The sequence below is a fragment of the Carettochelys insculpta genome, chromosome 7, assembly GCF_033958435.1.
Source record: "Carettochelys insculpta isolate YL-2023 chromosome 7, ASM3395843v1, whole genome shotgun sequence".
NCBI classification, from domain to species: Eukaryota; Metazoa; Chordata; order Testudines; family Carettochelyidae; genus Carettochelys; species Carettochelys insculpta.
Window position 1 is genome coordinate 69,292,970 of NC_134143.1, and position 22,021 is coordinate 69,314,990.

General features: G+C 46.1%; 1 protein-coding gene across 2 annotated transcripts in view; it reads right to left on the reverse strand.

Annotated features, from left to right (window-relative positions):
* Nucleotides 1-202: 202 nt before the first annotated feature.
* The window catches only part of SORCS3 (sortilin related VPS10 domain containing receptor 3), a 477,486-nt gene continuing 455,667 nt past the window's right edge, over nt 203-22,021 (reverse strand). For both annotated transcript variants that reach the window (XM_074999210.1, XM_074999212.1), the window contains exons 24-27: nt 19,133-19,232; nt 14,766-14,871; nt 5,432-5,592; nt 203-4,769 (exon numbers count right to left, since the gene is read on the reverse strand). In XM_074999210.1, the coding sequence (XP_074855311.1) occupies nt 4,705-4,769; nt 5,432-5,592; nt 14,766-14,871; nt 19,133-19,232 (432 nt within the window). In that variant the 3' untranslated portion in view covers nt 203-4,704. The remainder of the gene's footprint in view (nt 4,770-5,431; nt 5,593-14,765; nt 14,872-19,132; nt 19,233-22,021) is intronic.

Genomic DNA, 22,021 nt, shown 5'->3' on the forward strand with positions numbered 1-22,021 from the left:
TTTTCTTTGCTCTAGAGCGTAATGACATTTTGAATGCCTGACAACTTGTCCCCTTGCAGGGTTTACGACCGAACCACTCAGAAACTCAGCAGAAGGCTGGGTTACAAGCTTGGTAAGAGCAGAAGCAGCCATGGCTGCCCAGGAGGAGGGAAAGACAAGGACAAACACTGAAAGAGCAGCCGTGGGTAGCTCCGATGTACAAAAATACATTTATTTTCAACAATTTCAAAACCACTGCCTTTTTTTTACAGTAGAAATATTCAAATGGAACAATAAAACCAAGAACAGTATTTATATATATATGTATAGATATAGGACATGCATTTGTTTTACTGTGTTTAATAGAAGTATTGCAGTTGTCTGCCCCATTTAATCCTTACAACCTAAAAGGAGGGATTTTTTTTTTAAACTCTTCGAATAAGATAGCATCTTGCCTTGCTGCTCAGGTGTGATCAGAATAGGAGCCGAAGACATAAAATGAGGATTTGTGTCACCTTTGTGTTTCCCCAATCCCTAGGCCTAAACAGGGATGGGTTCCGGAGCAATTTAGAGCTACCCCAGGGCTGGTTAACTGATGTTGCCTCTAATTTGGGATTACTGGACTATAAAGGGGCTCTAGCCATGCCCCCATGCCTCTTATTCCAGCCACACACACCCTCCACAGCAGCTGTGAAGGTGGGTTGTGCAGAGATGCTAGTTTCAGACAGCCTTATGGGCCAGCGAGGATCATGGTGCTCTGCATTATTTCTACACTATAGCTAATCTGGTTGTGGAGATTTAATTTTTTCCTTCTGTCCCCAGCAGTGCCCGGCTCAGGGGAACATCTGTGGTAAAGGGACATTGATCAGTCCCAGAGGGATGAAATTTGACCTGTATATTTTCACAGTCTCACAAAATGTGGGCTATTGGTTGTCCAGATGAAAGAGGCTCCCCCTGTCTGTCTTAGTCACATTAAGTACCCTGGCAGTTGCATGGAGTTCAATAGGATTTACAGGAGTAAAGTTTGCTGGATTGGGTCAAATATCTTGGTGTGCTTTCCTCATTGCTCTATTTTTTTGAATGCATTTGGGACAAGCTGAACTGAAGGCCCAATTCTGTGAAGGGCTGAATTGCGTCTCTGGATACAGCTATCCTGTAGCTAGGAGGTGAAGTCCCAGACGTACTAGCTCTGCCATTTGGTGGTTAGCCTGAGCTGCCATGCCCTGCAGGTGAGCCCACGATGCTGTAATTAGCAGCTCGCCTGAGCGGAGCTGCAGTGTGTGTGTGTCTACCCAAGTAGCCAATGACACCTCCTAGCTAGTGGGTGGCTGGACTCTAGGAGAGCGAGCACATGCGCATGCAGTCTCAGGGCCTGATCCAAACCTCAGTGCAGTCAGTGGAAAAATTCCCACTGACTTCACCAGGCTCTGGAGCAAACCTCTTACTGGAGGGAGGTTTGCTCATGGTTGTGTTAAAAAAATGAAACAGTTTTAAACATGGCTTGGGGAATGATATGTTGCTTTGATGCCAAACCTTTGCATCATTCAAAATGCTTCTACAGGTTGAACCTCTCTAATCCTTAACTCTGTCATCCAGCAACATCTGTAACCTGGCATGATTTTAGTTAGCTGGATAATCATTCATCGTGTGTGGCCAAGTTTCCTGAGCTCCCATAAGGTTTGTTTACAGCCACCTATCCTGACTCTAAATGTCCTGTGCTGTTATTTAGCTGTAATTTACCCCAAATGTCTTCTAAGAGCCCAGTAAGCAGTAGAAGTGTTGGTAGAACTGCTAGACAATATTGACCTCCCACGGTCTGGCAAATTCTCTGACCTGCCACCACTCAGATCCTGAGGATGCTGGATTAGAGAAGTTCAGCCTCTATTTTCTGTCTCACCCCAATACCAGAAATATGTGGGTTTCCCTCCCATCTCATGATTCCTGCCCGCCTACCATCCCAGGGGAAAAGGTGCAGGAATTGGCAAATGAAATATTTTTAATCTTGACTCAATTCCAAATGAAAAATTTCAGTGCAATACAACAAAACAAAAGAAAACAAAACAAAAGAAAGAAAGAAAGAAAAAGTAAAATTCTCTGAAAATGTTCAAAGTAAAAAATCTTTTGATAAAATGTTTTGGAAGGAAACCATTTCTCTGCTCCACAGCTCACAAATGCATCTCCAAAATATTACTATGGCAAGCGGTATAAATACACATACACACCCCTATACAAACAGGATGCTATGTGCAAATAATGGCCCTGCTGTGACAGTGCTATCAGTGGATAGGCCTACTGCTCTAAAATACTTCAGTGTTTCAGTTGGAAGGGTACCGTAGCAGACCCAGTGTATGCACACATGATGGATGGGAGCACAAGGTCAGAGAGGAAAACTTGTCCATCCGTCTCCTGTTTGTATGAGGAACTAGAGCAGAAGTGATGAGATGGGGAAAATTATCTTTAAACCAATGGAAAGGAGCTGAAGCATGTTAAGTGGATTATCGGAAGGGGAGCAGCGGCAGTTTGAGGGTTTTTGCTTCAATTTTTCACTCAGAGCCATTTCCCTAAATTTGCTGGGTTTGATATAATCTTGAAACACTGGCTGGCTTTTTGTTTTGTTTTTTTTTCTCAGTGCAAAAGGATCTTCTCAGCTTTCCTGCTCATAAAGGTCTTTGAACTGCCTTTCATCTGATGAACGGAGCCCACGGCATATGAGGCTAGTAACGCTTTCAGTGTGCTTTAAATCTTGGGCTCCTGTTCATCACTGCAGTTACATTCCAGATGAACTGAAACACTGTATCCAGACACCCCTTCAGAGATGCTTGGAGCTGGAGTCTGCTTCCTATAGTGCTGCAACAGGCTTAGCATCTCCTTCCAGTGCCCCAAGCATTCACCACTCGCATTGGGCCATTACTGAAGTGGGCCCATATTTAGCATCCTTGCATTTCTACCTGCTTGGACCACTTGCCCAGTTCTGGAGGTCAGAAGGCTCTAAAACGCTTAGAGTTCTTCCCATCCTCTGATCCCATTTCATGCTGTTTCCTGATGCCACATTTTGACCAGGCATCCCCAACCATCCAATATTGTTCTTGCAGCATGTCCAGCCCAAACTGAAAACAGCTGCCCCAGACCTTTGTAAGGAAATGGCTTTCTAGGAGAACCACAGCTCAGTTTTGCTTACTCAAGAGGCCTGGAGAAAATACAGGTTCAGTTTTGCACCAGTTTGATCCTGAAACCCTTACACCTCCAAGCAGTCCCTAATTACATGCAGTGTTGTATCAGGCTGCATTGTGATACCTCTGCTCACACTGATGTGAACTTTACTCTGGAGCGCGGCTTCAGGGAGACTTCTCCAAGGTACTCCTCAGTAGCAGGGCTGACAGCCATCATGGGTCCTGGGGCAAGGTGTGGGGGAGGGGGCTCCAAACACCCCGGAAGGGGCAGAACCTCAGGCAGAAGGGGTGTAGCTGAGTACAGCCAGCTCTCAGAGCTGGACAGACCATGGCATGTCCCTCCCCCAGCCCTCAGAGCCATGCAGAGCACCCAGTACAATATTCCGGCACTCAAGCAATTCAAAGGGGTCTGGGGTTCTGGCTGCTGCTGCTCCCTTTGCCCCCCTCCCCCTTTTCAGCAGACCTGCTCCTCAGTGTGAATAAGGATATCAGCATCTGGTCCACAGTGATCAGAAGCTGTAGGATCAGGCCTGGCTTTCCAAACCCTTTCTCTTTGCTTCTGTCGCGCCTTCTGCTCAGTATCACCCAACACTGCACTGGGTCTAGAACTGGGATGAAAAAACCAATATGTCTTGTTAAAAGGTGCTACAAAAGTCCTCATTAGTGCCTCTTAAAATCACTCCCCCCTTTCAAAAAATCCTTCCTGTTATGTGGGAAGAAAAACCACCATGCAACATAGACAGAGCTGAAAGAGTTAAATACGACAGAGAACTGGAATATATTCAGAACCCACGTGGTGCACAAGAGCTCACATGGGGTCCTTGGTGAGCTGGTTGGTGTTTGTGGGGGGGATTTTTTTTTAAACTTTTCTCTTACTAAACATTAAATTATTTCCCAAGAAATAAAAAGTTATTTACACTGGAGTTATGTACAATATGCCATCAGTATCCTTGCTAGTCGCATGCACAGGTAAGAGCCTCATTCATAAACTTGTGCATGCTTCTCCACAGCAACTTCTACACCCTGCCCAGAAACTTCAGAGCCCAAATGGTTCATTTCACCATCTTTGAAAAGAAAAGGACCAGAAGAAGAAATGGAGTGGGCCCAATCCGGCTAAGCCTGCACATCCTTGGGAGCTGAGGGCACTTTGCAAATTCAGCACCAGTGGCTTAGGCAGGAGCGGGCAGACGGTCATTTACCTGCAACAGTTCAGCTGAGACTTTCAGATCCACAGAGGAGATTCAGACACAAGGTTCACATTCATTTGAATGCAAACCGGGCATTCAAATTTTCTAGAACTGTAGTCTTGCCCTCTAATCGTTAGTTTTAACCAAGAGCAAATCTCCAAATGCTGGACATCTGCCTGCGGTTTATGAATGCGGCCCTGGTTAAAAAAAAAAAAAAAACCTTTCCCCAGCCCCCCAAAAGGATGATAATGGTGGATCATTTCCTTTTTTAATAATAATAATAATAATAATAATAATAACAATAACAATAATAATAATAATTACAAATAAAAAGCCAGAAATGCTGTAGATCAAGGGGATTCTCAGAATTAAACGCTAGTGCAGTTGGGGATTTCCTTTGTGCTTTCACTGTTGGCAATTGTTGAGATGCCTCCTGAGGAAGACAAGAGGGAGAAAAGAGTCAGGAGAGTTCATGACACTGCCCAGTCTGGTGCTGGTTGCCCCTGGGGCAACGTGCATGCATGAGCCACGGTGCAGTGGGATGCAGTAAGAGCATGGGAAGAGGAGTCAGGTGGGATGGGCACATACCCCACATTTCTTGCAGTAGCAGGAAACTGATCACCTGGGAAAACCAGCCTGACTCTAACTGGATCTTGCCTTGCTGCAGGGTTCTCAACCTTAGGCTTTTTTGGTTCTCTTTCCCCCAGCATCACGGAAGTCAAGATCACACGTGTGGGAGACTCACACCACAGCCACCCAACCATCATACATAGCTAAATGGCAGCAGGGTCCCAGCTAGATGGGAGGGGAAGAATTCCTGTATGGAAGTACAAGGTAACCCAAACTGCCTGATACGGAGGCGAAATTCTTGACACTAGATGTGGCCATCAGTTCAATTCTGTGCAGATGAATAAGAACACCTACCACCCTCTAGTGAGGTGTCCCAGCCTGTTAACACCCTGTTGTGCTTTTGCCATCCTGGTCATTGTCTGTTCTCTTTTCTAAAGGCTGGTGACCTGGATACTACTGCTATCTCCAGGGTCAGCGTGTGCGCTGGGTTGAGCACTGCTTGCCATGAGGGCAGTAGTACCTTACCAATGACTCGTGTGTCCAGTTCTTTGTCCATGAGCTCCTCGGGGTCAGTGAACTCGTTCACGGTGATCTTGGGGGCGCTTTCACTTTGGCTGACTGAACCAATCATCTCTTGCTCCTTGTCATGCTGGACTTGAGCGTAGATGTTGACCCATGGGATTTTCCTGCCAGGGAATGGTAAGCAAAGGCCTATTTTTAGCTTGTGACCTTTAGCACTGCAGAACTGTGGGTCATTAGAGCCATTAAATAGGAATAATCCCCACGGCGTGGTAACCAAGACAATATGGCTATTAATGATTGTATTTACAGGGAACACACACTGGGGTCATGCAAGGAGCAAAGAAAACACCCACTGATTCCCATAGGAGTTGAATGCACCCAGCACCTGACCAGGGTATTTTGCACTTTGAATGTGACTTAGTAGAGTGATGGCTGGCTATTTAGTAATTGACCAATGTATTATCATCATTTGGATTCTGATAGCACTTGGAGGCCTCACCCAAGATCCATGGCTATGTGGTGTTACATAGATTTAGGAAGAAATGTTCCCTGCCTCGAAGAGCTCATTATCGAAATTGATACAATGGGGAAAAGGCTGAAGAAAGATTTTATTATTCCGCTTTTGCAGATGAGGAAGTGAAGCATGCAGAAATATGTGACTTGCCCAGACAGTGGAAAAGCTCTAGGACTGCAATTTCAGAACAATCAGAACTGCGTGTGGATCTCAGACTTATTAGTGGGGTTTGTGTGGGGTCCCCTCCTGTGTGCTGGCTTTTTAAAAGCTCATGCTTCTAGAAAGACCCCATGTCGCACACTGTGAGCTGCTGGAAGAGAGAACCCATTTGTGCTATTCCAGGCATAAGGCAGAACTCCAGCAGATGGCTTCAAAGGAGGGTCTGTCAAGGGCTGCCTCTGGAGGTTAGCCTCTTTGCTGTCCAAAGCACCATAAAGAGTCAGATTATCTGGGATGTAACCTGGCTCAGTTCTATTGACCTCACTAGATCTGGGATGATTTACACTACAAAGATTCTGGCCCCAGCTCTTTGGGGCTGGCATGTTAATGTGACATTCATTTGTTATCAATTGGCATTGTAGTGTATTTGTCATGTTCAGGAGTAGCGAGAAATCTCCTCCTGTGTGCACTTCTCTATCTCTCATAAGGTATAGCTACACTCTGGAGATTTGGCATAGCCCATAGAGTAGGCACAGCCCATACCAACAGGAGATTTTCCATCAGCACAGGGACACCTGCTCTCCAAATGATGGTAGCTCCACTGAGGGCAACACTCACCTGTTGACATAGCTGTGTCTCTACTGTGGGGAAGTTATGGCAGCCCAGCTATGTCAGTCAAGGGTGTGGTTGTCTTCCCATGCTTTCAAGCGTAGACCAAGCCCTGAACTCGATTCTCTTTCTCCATGTCTCTTGAGGAAAAAAGAGCTACATCTACGAAGTGCAGCCATGAGTACACATTGATAGGAAAAAGGGCTCAGCAAACATCTGGCAGAGGAAGGAGGCTATCACATAAAAATACAAAGCATGTGCACCCCCCTTCAAGGCTGGGGTTGTAAGGTGTGCAAACAAGTCCAGCAAGTGATGAAGAGGAAGAGTATATCCTGTAGATGGTCCAGAACTATCCAGTAAGAGGCAGCAGAAGGATCTATCCATCAGGTGAAGCTAACCACACCCTGGGAGTGCCTTGAACCGCTCCATCAAGGTTTGAGAGCAAACAGGAAAACAAGAACACAGAAGATGAGCCTGCAGATCCAGGCACTCTTAGCTCTGTTTTCAGAGGCAGAAGCTGTGGAAAAGTTACTCTTTTAAATTGTGAGGGGATGAAAAAGAGTTTATCTGATGCTGTATGGAACAGAGCCTCTGGTTACCTCTGGGAAGCAGGGAAAAAACAAAATCCACACATGAACTCCCCACCCGCCCCCGCCGTGCCCCATCTTCACAATATAGCATTATCCATTTACTCCTGCAGTTCACTGAAGTTGCAAATATCATGCCAATCTATAAAAAAGGACAACTCTGGAAATTACAGAGCATTCATCTTAACTTCAGTTCCTGGAAAGATAAAGGATCAAATAATCAAGCAATCAGTTTGCAAACACCTACAAAAAGGTAATGGGTAGGAATCGGCATGGATTTGTCAAGAACAAATCACATCAAACCAACCTAATACTCTTCCCAGACAGGAACAAGTCTTGTGGAGAGAGGGAAAGTGGTAGAGATTATATCTTGACTTGGGCTTTTGATAATGTCTCACATGGCCGTCTCATAAACAAAATAGGGAAATACAACCCAAATGAAGATACTATAAGGTGGGTGCATAACCTGTTGAATCGCCATTCCCAGAGAGTAGGGATCAGTGGTTCACAGTAAAGCTGGAAGGGCATATTGAGTGGGTTTCCACAGGCATCAGTTCTGAGTTCAGTTCTATTCAATATCTTCATCAGTGAATTAAATAATTGCATAGAGAGTATGCTTATAAAGTTTGTGGGTGATACCAAGACGACAGGGGGTTGCAAGTGGGTTGAAGGATAGGATTAAAATTCAAAATGACCTGGACAGTCTGGAGAAATAGCCTGAAGTTAATAGGATGAAACTCCGTAAGGACAGTGCAAAGTATTCAATTTAGGAAAGAACAACCTATTGCATTCGTATAAAATGGCTGATGACTGCCTAGGAAGGAGTGCCACAGACAGGGATGTAGGGGTCACAGTGGACTACAAACTCAATATGTGTCAACAGTGTGATACTGTTGCACAAAAAGCAAACATCATTCTGGGATGTATTCGGAAAGTTGCAAGCAAGACATAAGAAATAATTATTCCACCCTCCTCCATGTTTATTAAGCTTCAGCTGGAAGACTGGGTCCAGTTCTGGGCACCACATTTCAGGAAACATGGACAAGTGGGAGAAAACCAGAGAAGGGCAACAAAAATGATTAAAGATCTCAGAAACATAACATATGAGGGAAGCCTGAGAAACCTGGGGTTGTTTAGTCAAGACTATGGGAGGGGGATAGAGACTGTGATAACAAGCTTTCGCACACGTAATTGTTCCAAAAAGGAAGGAGAAAAGTCATTCTACTTAACCTCTGAGGGAAGGACAACAAGAAATGGGCTTCAACTGAAGCAAGGGAGGTTTAGGACAGCATCAGGAAAAACTTCCTGTCTGTCAGGGTGGTTAAGCACTGGAATAAATTGCATAGGGAGGCTGTGAATTCTCCATCACTGGGGATTTTTAAGAGCAGGTTAGAGAAACATCTGTCAGAGATAATGTAGATGGTGCTTGTCCTGCCCTGAGCACAGGAGACTGGACTAGATCTCTCGAGATCCCTGTGCAAATCTCTGATCCCTGCAATGGGTAACTACCACATGCACACATGCCTTTCACAACCAGCGTTCCAACCAGGACAGAGAGGTTGCAGCAGGGATCTCTAACACATCCACTGTGTCTATTACTTATGGGCTCATAATAACGTGGCTGTGTGCAAGCCAGCAGTGTGCCAATTCTATAAATGTGTGGAATTAAAAATTCATGCAGCCACATGCTCCCCCTTCCTCTAAACAGAACCTTGGTATTCAGACAGGGATTCTAGCTAATCATAAAAGTATACATTGCCAGAGGACTGGCAGCTTAGATGAGTTTTTATGCCGATTTCTCCACTGAGAGCTATTGCATGCATTCAGTCCTAATCCAAAGAGGCAGTGGACTTGGAGCTTAAGCATGTTTTTCTGCTCTGTGGCTAGGAAGCACTCAGGGTTCCAGATTTCATGCCAGACTTTGTAATTGGCAGTGGGATCTGTTGGTTTAGACAAAGCAGCTAATACTGTAGTCCTAGTGCCCATTTAACAAGCTCTGGTTTTATTACAGTGCAATTCTACAGCCTAGATCCGTGCTGTCCCACATCTCTGGAGAGTGTAAGGTCTGGGTTCTCCACCTCTGGGATACAGCAAAGTCATACCTGGCACGTGGTGAATGATCCAGCCTGGGGAGGTAGGAGGTGAGAGTAAGGTGGGCGTAGCTTTTAAGGAGGGTGGCCAGGATCACAGAGGCTGCATTTAGGAAGCTGTAACGCAGGCATTATCTTTCACGGGGCTGCACTCATTTGAACATAGCCCCCTTAAAGCAACTAGTTTACCAACCTGCTTGGTACCTCTTTGTGCGGGTCCCAACCTCCTTCTTGCTGGGTGGGAGCTCTACCCTTGTTCTGCCCGCAGGCACCAATCTCATTCCACACTTTCTCCCTAAGGCCCCACCCCCACGTGCCCCTTCCTCCCAATGCCTCCTGCTAGCTGCTGAGCAGCTCACTGGTGGAGCCCACCAAACAGCCGATTGGGGAGTGGCTGGTGGGTACTGAGTACCCAGTTTTCTTTCCATGGGTGCTTCACCTCTGAGCACTGACTCCTCTTTAGTAGCCTGCTCAACTTATACCCAGGTCCAGACATGACTAGGTTAGAAAGCCCCATGCGGGGCCACAGGAAAGCTTTGGGATTTTGCATCCCTCCAAAGGGATGATGCTGAGAGAAGGCCAGCCTCCAGACCCCACGTTCTGAGGCAGAGGTGTCATTCACCAGCTCAATGTGCCTTCCATCCCTGCAACAGCATCCCATGCACAGGGGCAGGGCCGGTACTCCACTGGCAAGCTGCATTTCCTCACAGCACGGCAGCAGAGAGTGCCTCCTGCTACTGACTTGACAAGTGCCGGAGACTGAAATGTTGCACCTGAGACAATGAAAAAGCAGGGCACTAAGGTTGTACTCCCCTGAAATCAATGGACGCTTTCCCTCTGACTCCAGTGGGCTTTTGGAGCAAGCCCTGAGACAGTGGTACTGGCTGATTTCAGCTGAAGAATCTCAGAATTGAGCAACCTTCCCTTTTCAACACAACAGTACTGATCTCAGTTTTGTGCCCCTCTGAATGACTGCTGTTGACTGTTGAGACTCTAGGCTGTCAGCAAACCAATAACACCTTGTGTGGCACAGCCATATTACTTGCTGAAGAAAAGTCAAAGAGAAGTCTACAGTGGGATCCCGCCAGGAAAAGGAACTGGGATGGGGGTTTGAATCTGATTTTTTTATTCCAGGCTTCAGTCTATTTTAAGCTTTTATCTGTAGCTCCAACCCAGCAGAATACAGCTCCTGGGCTGGATCGGGGCATGCAGCACTTTTAACAGGGCAGGGGCCTTAACGCAAAGATTACTCTAAGGAGCTCTATCTGCTAAAGAAAAGTCCCCATTAGGCAGCTATTCTCTTTCTGCAGAAAAAGGTCCTGGAGACTATGGTGGAGGAGAAGCTGGATATGAGTCAACAATGCACCCTTGTAGCCAAGACATTAATAGCATATTGGGCTGCCTTAGTCCAAGCATTGCCAGCAGATGGAGGGAAGATTATTCCCCTCCATTAAGCACTGGTGAGGCCCCATCTGGAATACAGAATCTTCTTCTGAGCCCCTCATGACAGAAAGGATGTGGACAAATTGGAGAGAGTCCAGCAGACGGCAACAAAAATTATTAGGCGACTGGGGCACATGACTTATGAGGAGAGGGTGAGGAAAATGGGCTTATTTATGCTGCAGAAGAAGAGACTGAGCAGGAACTTGAAAACAGATACCTGAAGGAAGGTTCCAAAAAGGAGGAAGCCAGGCTGCACTCAGTGGTGACAGATGACAGGACCAGGATCAATGTTCTCAAGTTGCAGTGTAGGAGGTGTAGGTTGAATAGTAGGGAACACTAGTTCATTAGGAGGGTGGTGAAGCACTGCAATGTGTTACCTAGCGAGGCAGTGGAATCTCCATCCTTAGAGATTTTTAAGTCCTGGCTTGCCAAAGACCTGGCTGGAATGATTTAGTTGAGATTAATCTCCCTGGACACTCAGTAACAGATTAAAAGTAGCCATCTTGCAATAAAAAAAAAAAAACTTCAAAAACAGAGAAAGTGCAGAGCTACGATTCATTTGCAAGTTTGACACCATCAGTCAAGGACTGAACAAAGACGGGAATGGCTGGCCAACTACAAAAGCAGTTCCTCCTCTCTTGGACCATGTCTACACTTACTCAAAACTTCAAAATGGCCATGCTAATGGCCAAATCGAAGAATACTAATGAGGTGCTGAAATGCACATTCAGTGCCTCATTAGCATGCCACTAGCTATGGCACTTTGAAAGTGCCACTGTCTGTTCGCTCGTCAGATGATAGGAATAAGGGGATTTCAATGTTGGTGGGGTCCTTTAGAAAAGGACCCCCATGTAGATGAGCCGCGGGTGAACGAAGCGTGGCACTTTCAAAGTGCCACGACTGGCAGCATGCAAATGAGGTGCTGAACATGCATTTCAGCACCTCATTAGTATTCTTTGATTTGGCCATTAGCATGGCCATTTCAAAGTTTTGAGTAAGTGTAGATGTAGCCTTGGTGTTCACACCTCCACATCAGCAGCTGGAAGAGGGCTGCAACCTCCCTGACTGAATTGACCTCATCAGCTCTGTCCTTCCTCTTGCTTGGTACTCCCTTCTTTTCATGAGCATGTATTTTGAAGAGCTGCCTCTGAAATCTCCGCTACATGCATCTGATGAAGAGGGTCTTTGCCCACAAAAGCTTAGGCTCCAAAACAAATCTGTTAGTCTATAAAGTGCCACAGGACTTCTCATTGTTTTGCAGATAACACGGCTACCCCTCTGATATTTAATTGGGATTGGCCCTGCTTTCAGCAGGGGGTTGGACTTGATGATCTCCTGAGGTCTCTTCCAAGCCCAGGATTCTATGATTCAGCAATCAGAGCACACTTGTCCCATAGTTTGTTTCAACAGCTTGAGGCAGCCGAGTATAATGCACACAATGCATACCCTGACTTCTGCTTGGGGTTGGGGTGTTTATATTCAAGTCTGGTTAAGGTACCTTCATATGCAACATGGAAGTACCTGCTAGCTCTGTATGTCAGACACAGACAAGCTCCCTGTTGGGCCATGACAGCTGTGGGAGATGGAGGCAGGTTCCATAATATAAAAAGATAGCAAGGGATCAGATGAGTTCTCTTTGAATTTGGATTTCAAACAGGCCTGCAAAGTTGGGTCCTGATCCAAGCTCAGCTCTCACACTGATGCCAGACACAGCTTGATTTTTTCAGGTGCTCATGAACATTCCTAGCAGTGAGTTAGGTTAAGGGGGAGGGAGGGGCAACACCCATGTGTTGATTTGGGAGTAGGGCAAACCTGATATGGAAAGGAGGGTAATTAACACTGTCAGTCACCACATCATGAGTGCACTGTTTGACGCAGGACTTCTCCATTCTTATGGTAACTCACCATGGCAGGGGCTTTCTCATATTCAGTCCGAATGCAGGGAGTGACTGGGGTGAGCAAAGCTCATCTCCTGGGACCCAGAAGGAAACATATAGAGAAGGCCTGATTCTTCTGGGCCTCTCCTTGTGAAAAGCAGCTATAAAACACTACCTTGTTGGGGGATGCTTGCTTAACCCTTGCTTTTTGTTGGTGTAAACGAATGGTTTTCAGCTGGTGTGCCATGATAATTGTCCGACTGTCATGAAATTTTGTCTATTTCCCCTTGCTACAGCTCTTTGCAGAGGCACCCCTACTCTCTGCCTTGGTTATGCTAGGCAGGTAAGTTAATTGCAGATACACAATTCTAGCTAGGGCAGTTGCCTAGCTAAAATCGACTTATCTGCAATCGACTTACCTGGCCATGCTCACTGAGGAAGGCCAAAGGGGGAGGAGTACAGGGGTCTACTGATTACCTCTGATAGGTGAATTTCATGTGTCTCTACCAGGAGCACAAAATAGAACCCCAGAAGATCAACTCGCAGTGGGTCAATCTTCTGGGTAATATGAACATGGCTGCTGGAGCAGCTTCTTCCTCCCTCCCCTTTCCCTCCAGCAAGCAATTGAGTAACCACCGAAACTTTTAGCAGTTACTCAATTACTGAACATCCCTAGCATGGCACATGTTCACTTGCCTGACTTTTTTTCGATGTGTAGAAGACTGTGTGTTCTGTGGTGGATTTGAAACATTAATGCATTCGATCTTTATTTAGCTTGTTGTATGCACTACTATGTTGCAAACCTCTGTAGCAAGCCTGTAACCATAGGAAATGTAAGTAAAGGTGACGTTTATGAGCAGTCAATTCAGCTGAAAGGAGTGGGTTTGCCATGGAATTGTTTGTCTCATTGAAGCATGCCGTGTATCTGAAAAAGTTGGGATCCACTGGCATAAATGACAACACAAAGCAGTGCCAAACGGAGCTCACCAAACTCAGGGTCATCCTTTGTCCTTCCACTCCACAGTAGGTATGTAACTGTCCATCACTTCTAAGGTACATCAGGCCATCCAAACAGCCATCCAAACACAGAACACTGTGGGTCCCAAATCCCAATGAACTACAGTATTTCAGATGTACAGTACAGCTCATTGTACTTGTGTAGCTCATTGTCCACTTGGCAGTCTCTCTGACCACCTGGTCTACTGAAAACGTGGCAGTCAGTCCAGGGTTTGTCACAGCCATTGCAGACAAGCACATTTAATCTTTTTGTCTTGTGTAGAGTAATCACATTACTGGGCTAGGTTCTCAGCTGTTGTAAACAGGTGAAGCACCACTGAAAGCCACGGGCCACATGCTCAGCTGATGTAAATCAGTATAACTCCACTGAAACTAGGGGTCTCCTTAGAATTTGTGGGGTACTACACAGTATTCTTAAACAGGTGCCCTGATGCCCAATGGCAGCTCAAGTGGTGAGAGGCTGATGAAAATTTTTTGAAGATCTGATTTTATAATCCTCAGCAACACAATTTTAAACTAAGGTCCTGCAGACTAACAGAGTAAATACAGAAACTCACACTATTAACCTGGGGTTGGCAAACTCCTCTTAAATGTGGCTTCATTACCACTTGAATGACTTTTTCACAGGTTCCCAGCGCTGCCAACAGGTCCGGCAGGCTTCCTCTCTTTTATTTTGAGTAGATCCTCTCTGGAGGAAGCACAGCCACAGAACAGAGATAGGAAGACGTGGGCAGATGGACACTAAGGCCCCCTGCTGCCCCAAATTTTTAGGTGTCTTAGACAGCTGCATATTCTGTGTATGAATATGGATGGCCCTGACTGATGTTCATAGACTGGATTTCCAGCTGATATCCATGGAAGACAAGGGAATTTACAGTTGTAGCCCAAAAGACGTTCTGGCCCCAAATCCCTCCAGTAATTTAATCCTAGAACCACCATACCAAGGAGCCTGAATCTCCTGCTCTAATATCCATATTTTCAGGAGCTCTTTGCTAGGCTTGTTGGGAAACAGCCACCTCCCTGGATAGCTTCGTGACATACCTTTTAAATTTGTAGATTAAGAAAACAGCCAAGCCTACAAAGACCACCGACAACAACATCAACATTGCCGAACTGCTGTGCCCAGCGCTGGAGTCCACAAGAGGTGCTGCAAAGGAAAAGGGCAGACAATTATATTGAGAAGTCATTTCCCCGGGGGATGTGGGCACCAGGCAGCTTTCCTATTATCGCTACATGGCACATGCTGTTTAAGCAAAGCCAGCTGGTATGAGACGAATTGATTCCCCTGCCTTTGAAAGAAAAGCTGCTATTTGAGCCGGCGCTGCTGGCTCACAGCACCTGATGAAGAAGCAGGTTTTACTGAGACAAACTAACGGCTCCCATGTTAACTCTTTGAGCTGTCTCATTGCAAGCTTTTGCTGCGGCTGGAGTGGAGGCATTAAGGTTTTGAAGGGTGATTTAATGACTGGTGAAGAGATGTTTTTATTTTGTTTGCTTATGCTGGAGATGAGCCCAAAGCCAAACTCCTCAAACCAAACGTCCCTTTGCTGCTTCCCAATTTCCAGAGCTGCTTGCGGAGCTGACCCACCTCTATTGATATGTTTTGAGGGTTTTATAATAGAGTGGCTATAATGCCTTGTAAGAGGAACCGCTCCTATAGCTGGTCTGAAACAGAACTCCAACAGCTTAGGGGTCAGTGTGCAAGACTGAGAACAAAGAACTCCTGACTTTAATCCCAGGACCGACTGACCCTCTATCTTTTTGCAAGTGAGTTTTAGTAGCAGCCAAACTTTCTTGAACCTCCAAAAATATTTAATCCAGGCTCATTATTACAACTCTCCATTGCTTATACAGGTTGAACCTCTCCAATCCAGAACTCCCTCGTCCGGCAACATTTGTAATCAAGTATAATGTTAGCTGGGTGGACAACCTCATATCATGGGGGCAGCCACGTTTCCCATGGTCCCATAAAGTTTGTTTACAGCCACCATTCCTGGCTCTTAAACACGTTCAGTGGTAAATTACAGCTAAATAACAGCACATCCACTAAGAGCCCAATACGCAGTAGAAATGTTGGTAATGCTGCTATACAATATTGGCTGCCCATAACCCAACAAAATCTCTCGATCAGCACCATTCAGGTCCCGAGGGTGCTAGACAAGAAGGTTCAAGCTGTACAGCACTCTAAATATGGAGGCGGCTACACAACTGAAGTCACTCATGGTCCCTGTCCTGTTTCATACCATTGATGGAACTGATGAGGCCAGTATCCTGTTCTTGTAACTTCCACTGATTTTCACGGAGGAGGACCATTTGCAGAAAGCTTGGCTCAGACTCTCATTCCTGGGAAAGGGCTGGGCCACCTTTCATGTGAAGCTAAACACTGCAGAGGGAGGGGCTTGAAGCTAAACCTCAGATTCAAACACCCTAGATTGGTGGCTGGCTGGGAGATTTTGAATCTGAATTTTGTAGATGCAGTATTTGCAACAAATACTGAATCCAGAAGTTGGGGGTGATTGAAATCAGGATCTAGGTTGAGATTTGACATTTTCATTCTAACTGGCCAGCATGGTCCATTGTCCTCCCACAGAGGGAACAATCTGAGAGTGGCTTTTGATGGGTGTAGAGCCTTATGTTTTGTACCTGCAGAAAGGAATTTGCCACCTAGTTAAAGCAATTTTCATGACTTAAATTAACAGTGACATGCTGCTCACAGAGAGGTCATGAGCCATGCTTGGATCTCTGAATGTTTCATAAATGAAGAATGTGAATCCCATTATTCTATGGGACAAAATCAGCAGGAACCAGCAACCCCATTTCCTTTAATGGGATCATTGAGGTATTGCATGGCAGATCTGGTGAAGTAATTACAAGGGATAGTCATCAAGAGCAAGGGCAAAAGCTTAAAGCTCTCCAGCCACTCATCTGTCGTTAAGAGCTTCACTTCAGGGCGGGATGCAGGGCAGCTGTGGGTTAGAGGGGTTGCATTATTATGCTGTCTTGAAATGGAGATGGAAAGCTAGTTTTTAAACTTAATGAGGGCTAATTTGGAGAGATGGGTCGTTCTCAAGGCAAATATACTACTTGTTATCAAGTGACTGCCAGGATTCCTCCACCGGGTGCCTGGATTTCCCTCTTACAGCTCTGTGCCCATGTAAAGAGCAGCAGCAGTTTCCTCTGCAGCATCGCAGTAGTGACAATAGAGCTAGCTGGGAATTTTGGGGTGAAATATTTTCTTGTTAGAAAATGAGGATTGACTGAAAGTTGAACAGTTCACAGAAATCAATCAGCCTCAAAGGAGCTATCACTGGGATGATTTCTCAGGGTCAGGACGGAATTTCTGGACCAAACCAAAGAGAGAATCTCTAGTTGTTACAGCACTCTTCTGGGACATGGAAGACTCAGGGCCAAGTCCCTAGGTCTGAATCTGGCAGAGGAAGGATTGGAACTTGTCTCACTCACACACTATGGCCCTGTCTACATTGGCCACTCCCTTTCGAAAGGGTCATGTTCATGAGGGAGTTTGGAAGATGCTAATGAGTCACTGTCATGCATATGCGGTGCCTCATTAGCATAATTGTGGCTGCGCATAATTCAACAGTGCCACTTTCGGAACTCACACCGCATGTGTAGATGGGGGTCTTTCGAAAGGACTATTTGGTTTTAGGAAGAAGGGGCTTTCGAAGTCCTAGGGGGAGGGTCCTTTTGAAAGGCCCCTAGCTACACATTTGGCGGGCATTCAGAAAGAAGCACTTTTGAATCATGTGTGGCTGCCATTATGCTAATGAGGCACTGCATAGGCATGGCAGTGCCTCATTAGCACCTTCCAAACTCCCTCATTAACAAGCTCCTTTCAAAAGAGAGGGGCCAGTGTAGATGTGGCCTGCATGCATGCCCCTGACCACAGAAGTGTTAGGCTGTTCCTGGGTGGGCTGGTCTCTCCCTGCTCCACTGCTAATTAGCAATAAGGGCTTGATCGAATGCTCATGGAAGTCAATGGGACTGTTCCCACTATTTTCCCGGGGTGCTAGGTCAGGGCCTTCAGAACTATCTTTCAGCTGAGTATCTCAGAACACTTTGCAGACAGCATTAAATAACTAAGCCTCACAATGAGGGCAATTTTATCAGTGGATAAACTGAGATGCAGAGCAGTTAAAGCTCATCTTTCCAAAAACGGCAGCAGATCTGAATCACAGATTTTGGGCACCCAACAGAAGAGACCTTTGGTCTGATTTTTCGGAAGCACGAAGCAGCCCAGCTCCCAATGGCTCTAAGGGAAATGAGACTCAAAGGGTGTTCAGTTGTGGGGTTCAAAGATTTTGGCCAAGGTGACTTACCCATGGTCATGCAGAGAGTCGTGACAAAGCTAAGATTATAGCTCACAAGGCTGCCAGTCATCTGCTCTATCCACTGCACTACACTGTTTCCCTGACCAATGTCCATAAATAATTCTGTTGTTACAAGAACTGACGATGGAGGGACAGATACTTTCCAACCTAGTAACAGAGCATGGGCCAGTGAACCACCCGAAGAAGGTTACCACAAATCCTTGAGTTCCAGAACCTTTCTGGCACAGAGTAGGGCTTCTTTGGGAGATGGAGCAAAATCTTAACCAAGCCATTTGCCTCAAGTGACGTTTAATCAGCCCTTTCTCTGCTCCTGCGGAGCTGCTTTGGGTCCTGGGAGAGGTTGAGCTGGTGGGAGCAAGTTCTCAAGATGGTCAGGCACCCCTGAAGAACATATCCCTCCCAACCTTTAACCCCTCTTCTTTAAATCATCTCCCACGTCCACAGTTTAAGCTAATTTGCAGCCATTGAGGGGGATCTTAACTGACCTAATCCCTCCTTGGCTGGAAGGGCATATGTGTATTGTGGGAAGCCTTGAGGAAGGAAACAATTTAAAGGAGCAGGGTTAGACATTAGGAAGGGGATTGTTGGAGGTTCTGACTGCACATTAGCCTGAACCCATGATCCCACAATGGAGCACCCCAAACCCTCAGACAATGTGAGTCCAAATCTGGATCAAAACTATGTGGATTCGGCCCTTCTCTAGTGCTGACTGGCTGGTGGAGGATCCCATGTGGGGAGGGGAGATGCAGGTTGATGGGAAACATCTCTTTGCATTAAGAAACAGAGAAACTAGCTTGCCCAATCCATGCATCAAGCTGCCAGTACCATCCGCTTTTGGTTGAGCTCCTCTGCTCACAGTGTGGGCTCCCCCTTAAATTCTGAGCTGGAGCTAGCATGTATTTGCCAGTCTCTCTCTTCTGCCTCCCTCTGGGAAGGACTGAGTTACTCTGGTCTTTCCCCAGCGTCTGTCTGTCCGTATGCCATTAGTGTGCTGGTCTGTGTCCCTGCTCCTACGGGAAGTAACTGGGGAAGCACAATGATGCAGGAATCCACACTTACCTAACGTCAACTGTGTGACATACGTGATGACTTCAATCCCGGGCTTCAGTTCAAACTGGACCAGGTTCTGGTTGAGAGCATTGAAGAGGATTTCAACCACCTGGTGAACCAATCAGAGAGACGTGGGGTGAAAATGGACCATAGTACCAGCACCACACAACTCATCCTGCAGCAGACAGAAGGTGTTTGAGAAGGGGCAGGGAGGGGAGAATTTGCAGGAACTCGGAGTTATTCCAGGAAATTCTCCTGGCAGGAAAGGCGGAACTTTGAGCCTCTATGATTCTTGGCTGCCTTTCCTGTAAAAACATCATAGAGCACAGCTCTGGGGTCTTAGAGTTTCAGGCCATAAGGGAACACTAGATAATCTAATCTGCCCCCCTGTACACCACAAGAAAGCTAGACATGAGTAGAAAGAAGCTCCTTTGTGACCTCCTCATTTTCTTCCCATCATCATGCTGGGATCCTGATCCGTGGCCCAGTGGAGTAATTCGGAGCTCTCCCGTTGAGTTCAATGGAAGTTTAATCAGACCATGGGTCACTAAAGCAGTGGACCAGCCTGGAGCCTCTCCTTTCAAAGCAGAACTAGCCCTGCAACTCCTATCCATAGATAATTTCACAAAGGACAGGTCCATCCATCGCTTTTACACAAGGTGGGCAGGGATGGTGTCTCTAGCTTCTGTTTTCCAGAGGTTTGAAGATTTCCTGTCTGTTCCCTCCAAAGCTCCTGGCATTGGCCACTGTTGGAAGACAGGTTATGGGGCTAGATGGGCCTTTGATCTGACCCAGTATGGCTGGTTTTACACTCTGTTCTTATTAAAGTAGGGGTGGGATCTAGCTCTGAAGGCTGTTTAATGCCCAACCTACTCCCTCTGCTGGAATGATGGGAACACTGGATTGCAAGCTTCTCAGAGGCTGGCAATTTGGCATGTTGAAAGAATATTTGCATGGCGGCATCACAGCACACAGCTCATTGTGTGACAATGGAAGCAGAATGCATAGAAATCTGGGGTCTGTTCAGCCTTACGCATGGCCCTTCCCTCTAGGATAAAATTCAGCAGAAGTCAGGAGAATCCCCACATGTGGCTTCCCAAACATGCCTTCATACATCCCTTAGGCACACTGAGCTACGCGCCTAAGAGACTGACCTCATTGGCTTTCAGTCCGCTCATGCCACCTTAGGGGAGGAGTTTGCTCAGTAGATAACAAGAGCTTCTAAAGATTCTCTCAAAAACAACACAAAGTCCCGTGGCACCTTAAAGACTAACAGATATTTTGAAGCATAAGCTTTTGTGAGCAAAGACCTGCTTCATCAGATGCATGAGTGTATGAGGGGTGGGTTCAATGGGGTATTTAAAGAGTGGGGTCCGAGTAAAAGGGAGGGCCAGACCTGACAAGGTCTATTCAGTCAGGGTAGAAATGGCACATTATCAGTAGTATGTAGCAAAAGAGGAGAAAACAAGTCAGATAAATCAGGGGGGATGTGGCCCATTGTCAGAATCTAATGTGGAGATGTTAACACCCAGGGCAGAGAAGATGCTTTTCCCAGGGGCCAGTCACTCCCAGTCTCTGTTTAATCCTTGGTTGATGCAGGCAAATTTGCAAATAAATTGCAGCTCAGATATTTCTCTCTCCATTTGATATTTGAAATTTCTTTGTTTTAGGACTGCTACTTTTAAACCTGTTACTGAGTGTCCAGGGAGATTGAAGTGTTCTCCTACAGGTTTTTGTACATTACCATTCCTGACATCTGATTTATGTCCATATACTCTTTTATGTAGAGACTATCCAGTTTGACCAATGTAAATTGCAGTGGGGCATTGCTGGCACATGATGGCATATTTTATACTGGTAGATGTGCAGGTAAAGGAGTCCCTGATGGTATGGCTGCTGTTAAGTCCTGTGATGATATCACCGGTGTGGATATGAGCTTAGTTGGCAGCGAGGTTTATTGCACGGATTGGTTGCAGGTTTAGAGTTACTGTGTGATGCGGTTTTTTGTCCACAAAGGTTTATGTTCCAAAATATCTGTTAGTTTATACGGTGCCACAGGCATTCTTGTTGTTTTTGAAGATACAGACTAACATGGTTACCTCTCTGATAAAGATTCTCTGTGGTTCTGGAAGTTTCTTAGTGCCTATTCGCAGCAGAGCAAGAGAAGAGGGAGCTCCGGGAGGCTTCCCACAATGCTTGTGCTCTCTACCTCGTACAAGAATGGTGCACCTGAGAACACTAGTCAGAGCTCAGCAGTTTTCACCAGCAGCACTTCACCGGGGGTACCTTTGTAGAGCTGATTTAATTGCCTGGTAATCCTGATGCAAAAGCTCTAGCAGCCTCATGCTGCTGTTTCTAGCTCTCCTCTTCCCTGAATATTGCAGTTGCTATTCACTGCTATAATTACCTATTTATCTAAATGGATGGATATTGTAACTTCCAAATATAGTGCGTATGTGCTGATTGCTTTTGCAGAATTAAGAGGCGTCTTCCACCAATGATATACAAGCAGAAGAGCCTGATTTCTTTAGTGAGCCTTGGTACATTATCTTGTTGCTTTGCCCTTTCTCCTTTCATTACTCTCGGGCCTTCAGGATATTGTGCTCAGGCCACAGTGGAGATGATATGAGTTGGTGGGAGGTACGACTATAACAGGATCTCTCCACTGGGGGTGCTGTGGGCCATGGGCATAGGAAGATTACGCACCTCAGCTTCCATAGCGTCTCTCAATGAGCCAGCCATTGGGAAAACCTATTTCTCTCTGGGAAATGGCCTTGCTTAATGAGAAACACTATGTGTTTCCAATCCTGGAGACATGACCAGTTCCCCCACGTATGCTCTACAGCATTTCCAATGCAGCACAGACTCCAGTGTAGCTAGGGCCTATCTGAGTATGGG